This window comes from Sardina pilchardus, chromosome 6 (assembly GCF_963854185.1).
Source record: "Sardina pilchardus chromosome 6, fSarPil1.1, whole genome shotgun sequence".
Taxonomy (NCBI): Eukaryota; Metazoa; Chordata; class Actinopteri; order Clupeiformes; family Clupeidae; genus Sardina; species Sardina pilchardus.
This window is the reverse complement of record NC_084999.1, coordinates 9,374,542-9,379,541: the sequence shown is the minus strand read 5'-3', so window position 1 is coordinate 9,379,541 and position 5,000 is coordinate 9,374,542. Positions and strand designations below refer to the sequence as shown.

The following is a 5,000-nucleotide window of genomic DNA, read 5'->3' as shown; positions in this document are numbered from 1 at the left end:
ACACTATACACACACAAATGTGTTCCTATTTTCCTGTCCGTGCACCCCAACTAACACATCCAAAACCGATTATGGAAATCTACTGCCTCATCGGTATTCCGTGTGTCCTGCCCATTTGGGAGAGGGAAAGCACAGAGAAGGTGAGTCATTCCGAGACCCTTTTGTACTGCGCTCCATCGCTGATGATGCAGTGACAACAGAACTCTTTATCTACTGTAGCGATGAACTCCGCTGTGGAACTTCCTTTGAGAAAAACACGCAGAACCACAGCTCTGACTGAGTCATCTCAATACACCGCTATGATGTCACTGGGCTGCCTCTCTCAGAACTGTGATGGAACGTGTGTGTGTGTGTGTGTGTGTGTGTGTGTGTGTGTGTGTGTGTGTGTGTGTGTGTGTGTGTGTGTGAAAGTGTCTAAACGCATTGTTTAGTTGTAGATATGCATCTGCATCTGCATATCAGTGTGAGTTTGGTATATTTGTCACACATATTACATCTCCTGCAAACACACAGACACACACACAAACACACATACACGCACACACACACACACACACACACACACACACACACACATATCTAGACATCTAGTTTCTCTGAAGAGCATGCGGTCCCCTTCACTTCTCACATGCTGCCGGTAAATACCGGTACTCAACTGTAAACGGCTAGAAGTGCATTTCCAAACATAAAATGAAGAGTCTGTTTTCCATATACCCGTAGTCATCAGTATTTATCCGTTTATGATGTGTTGAGTAACATAAATTTAGTTACTGTATGTCAATCTGTTGGTAAATCAGCTGACCGACTGATAGATGGATGTGTATGTAGAAAGAGAGAGTGAGAGACAGAGAGAGAGAGAAAGAGAGTGATGACTCACTCAGGCGCATCAGATAGATAGATAGATAGATAGATAGATACTTGATTGATCCCCGAGGGGAAATTCAAGTATTCATCAGTATTTCAAGTATGCATCAGTATTTATCCATTTATGATATGTTGAGTAACATATGTATTGCTAAGCTATGTCAATCTGTTGGTAAATCTGACTGATTGATAGATGATATAAAGATACGTAGAAAGACAGAGAGAGAGAGAGAGAGAGAGACACAGAGACAGAGAGAATGGTTATGTAAATTACTACCAATATTTAAATATAAGTTTTCTTTCCTTCAGCTAGCGTGCTAGCTTATCATCATTATACGTTTTCTTTCTAATTTGGTTTGATTTGATAAGATTTCTTCTTTTTGCTTTTCCCAAAACAGATATTGTATCTGTTGTATTGTCATATGTCTGTTTTGGCCACACTTCATGTCTGAGTCATGCCAATAAAGCTCCTTTGAATTTGAATTTGAATTTGAATTTGAGAGAGACAGAGAGACAGAGACAGAGAGAGAGAGAGAGAGAGAGACAGAGACAGAGAGAGAGAGAGAGAGAGAGAAGACTCACTGGGAGTGAAGATGACGTTGTCGTTGCACTCCTCCTGGTTGCAGGAGCAGACGTGCAGTACGCCTCCCTCGGCCTTCCTCTCCTTCATCACGCACGTGGAGCTGTTGTAGTCGTCCAGATGCAGGCCGTACAGAGGCTTGGCCGGGTCGTGGCACAGCGTCTCCAGAGTGTGGTTATTATCATTCCTCCTCCTGCCAAGGGAGTACACACACACAAATACAAATGCACACATACACAAACAACGCACGCGCACACACACATACAAATGCACACATACACAAACAACACATGCACATGCACACGCACACACACACGCGCACACACACACACACACACACACACACACACACACACACACACACACACACACACACACACACACACACACACACACACACACACACATACACAATCACATAGACACACACACATACGCATTGAGGGACACACACACACACAGACACACAGACACACACACAAACACAAACACAAGAAAGAAAGACACACCATAAGAGAAACAGTCATGTACTGTGTGCACACCACACACACAAACAATTAGAGTAAAAGAGGGTAAGGAAGAGGGAGCCAAACATTCACAACAGGATACAGGGTGGTGATCATAAAGCACTAGAAATGCCCATGACCTTTTCAATGAAAATAACCCCCTTATTTTAATGCATTTTTTTTGCTGGAAACCGTTTTACTTCACATTCGAAGTCAGCATGTGGTCTGTGCATGCTTACTGCTTATTTGTTTTTTTTTTTCCTTAAGGAAACTTCAAGCATTTGTTTCCCTTTAACGGTATCACATTTTTTTTACATCAAAACCATCCAATATCAGGTTAGTAAAAATGCTTTGTATTTAGTTAAAAGACTTTCCTTCTCGTCTAGAGGGAGGATTACAGTACTCCGGCTTATCACAGGGAGGTGAGTACAGTGCACTGGGCAGATGCAGAGGGGGGCACTTACCAGAGAGACACACACACCTCCTCCGCCTGATCACATATGGACGTAATGCTGCAGTTCGATTTGCATGTCCCAGTGCCATTGCAAGAAGTGGATTGGATGTCACAGAATTTGCAGAGTGCAGCTATTTTGAAGATTGGAGGGAATACTCCACCTATAAAAGAAAACACACACACACACACACACACACACACACACACACATACACACACACACACACACACACACACACACACACACACACACACACACAGACACACACACACACAGACCAACAACTCCATTAACTACTGGTGACCTCATAGACAACATCATAAAGTGACGTCTAACAGTCTTCCATGCACTTAACAACCGAGTCGTCACCACCTGGGCAAATCATTGCACTTCATGTGCAGCCCTGGTTAAAAACAAACTGTTTTTATTAGCTAACAAAAGAGTTAAACATTTTCGGCTCCCTTGCTAATATGTTGCCTTGTTGTCCACAGATGACTGGCCCACTGTCAGGTCCACTGGCTCGCTGGAGCGAGGGGGTGAGGTGGGGGTGGGGGGTGCTGGATCACGGGTTGGGCGGGTAATCAGCGAGATCTTGCGTGAGATGCTCTCTCTCCCACAGGCCCTAGCTCTGCTCTCAGGGCCTGCTCAGGCCTGCTTTTCCACGCTATCTGACTGAGCTGATTCCCTGACGGACAGCCTCCAATCTTTTCCCACTCCGAGACAGGAGAATAAACACCAAGGGGAGCTGGGTGGTAGGAATGGGGCCATCCATCCCTATACTGTATGTTCCCCAGTTTTCCCCAAAAGGGTCCTACAGTATGTTTCCCAGTCGCAATACATACCAGGGAACATGCTGTAGGGCACTTTTTGGGAAAAGCAAGGAACATACTGTAGGACCCTTTTTAAATGTAAAAAAAGGGTCCTAAAAAAGGGTAGACCTACACTAGTGACATTCAAAATACAGCACAATTTTACAGAGTAAACTCCATACTAAAGAACGGTGTTCATTAGAAAGCATTGAGATCATTCATCAAACTCACACTACAGTATGTAGCCTACTGGTGGCCCTTTGAAGCTCTCTTTAGCTATCAACATCAAAAACATCTGCAGCTGTGCAACTCTTTCCAGACACAGACACTACTTTTGCAAATGCCTCCTTTTTTTGTGCAATCGACCTATAGGCAACAATAACAGGCGTCACCAATTTAAATAATCCATGTAGGGTATTTTCCTTAGGTTGTATAACAAGCACATAAGTGAGCTACTCTGTGGTGGGCCACACCACCGGCAAGTGCCGGCATCGTAGCCAGCTGTCTGCCCATGTCGCATGCACTGCACACTGCTGCGGATAAAATCTTTCCCCTACCGCTGCTTTCTGTTTGGTGGAGTTTGGCAGGAGTCGGGTAATTACACACTGGAAACACAAAGAAGTATCCAGCCTCTCAAGCTTTAAAAAAAGAGAAAAACTCCAGCGCGCGTGTGTACGTGTGCCTGTGTGTGTGTGTGTGTGTGTGTCCGTGTGTATGTGTGTGAGTGTGTGAGTGTGTGTGTGTGTGTGTGTGTGTGTGTGTGTGTGTGTGTGTGTGTGTGTGTGTGTGTGTGTGTGTGTGTGTGTGTGTGTGTGTGTGTAGGCCACAAGCTCAACAAACTCATGACAGACTCCAATGTCCCTCTCTTTCCTCCTCTTACCCAGAGGAAGAGCCAGGTGACATCAGCAGCAGGGAAGGAAATGGAGTCAGAGAGGATGTGGACCTTCCCTTCGACAGCCTAACAAGACCTGAATAACAACATCACTTCAAATGCACCTCTGCGCAGCACAGCACAGAAGGAGCAGCTGCCTGTGCGATATACTGAGGAATGTTCAAATAACAGCACGTACGCGCTAGCAAGCCCATTAGCAGCGTACACAGTAGCGTACGGCATACGCTAACAAGTACACTAGCAGCATACACACTAGAAAGTTCATTAGCAGCGTACATACTAGTGTACGGCATGCACGCTAACAAGTAGGCCTACATTAGCAGCATACACGCTAGCAAGTTCATTAGCAGCATACATGCTAGCGTACACGCTTGCACACAGCACACACGCTAGCGGACAGCGCAAGCCCATTAGCGGCGCAGATACTGAGCTTGAGATGCATAGGCCTTCCTGGGAGGAAGCTACACCCATCAGGCACAGAAGAATGTCTCGTATGTAGCATACGGGCTGCAATATCCTACACGCTTTTGGTGAGAGAAATGAGTCGAGAACAATATAGGCTACTACATGTAATGAGGTGCAACAGTGTTTTTACATCAGATATCACCTGATAACAACAAGCCCACAAGTTCATGGAGGGCAGATACAGTAGCGTAGCTGTGGCCTGGCTGGCATGCTGGACAAGGGGCACAGCAGGGGCTCCAGCCACTCATCAAAGACATCGCAGCCTCCGCCTACCCTACTCACTCCTCTCTCTCCTCCTCCTCCTTGACCACACACACACACACACACACACATAATGTCTTACTCATATATCCATGCAGACACACAAGCTCTCTCTCTCTCTCTCTTTCACGCTCACTCTCTCTCAAACACATACACACACACATAAAT

The 5,000-nt window shown here is 45.5% G+C and overlaps 1 protein-coding gene across 1 annotated transcript in view; it reads right to left on the bottom strand.

The window, feature by feature from the left end:
• The window catches only part of tgfbr2b (transforming growth factor beta receptor 2b), a 24,854-nt gene that overhangs the window by 15,939 nt on the left and 3,915 nt on the right, over positions 1-5,000 (bottom strand). The window contains exons 2-3 of the mRNA XM_062538341.1: positions 2,415-2,565; positions 1,447-1,637 (exon numbers count right to left, since the gene is read on the bottom strand). Of these exons, the coding sequence (XP_062394325.1) occupies positions 1,447-1,637; positions 2,415-2,565 (342 nt within the window). The remainder of the gene's footprint in view (positions 1-1,446; positions 1,638-2,414; positions 2,566-5,000) is intronic.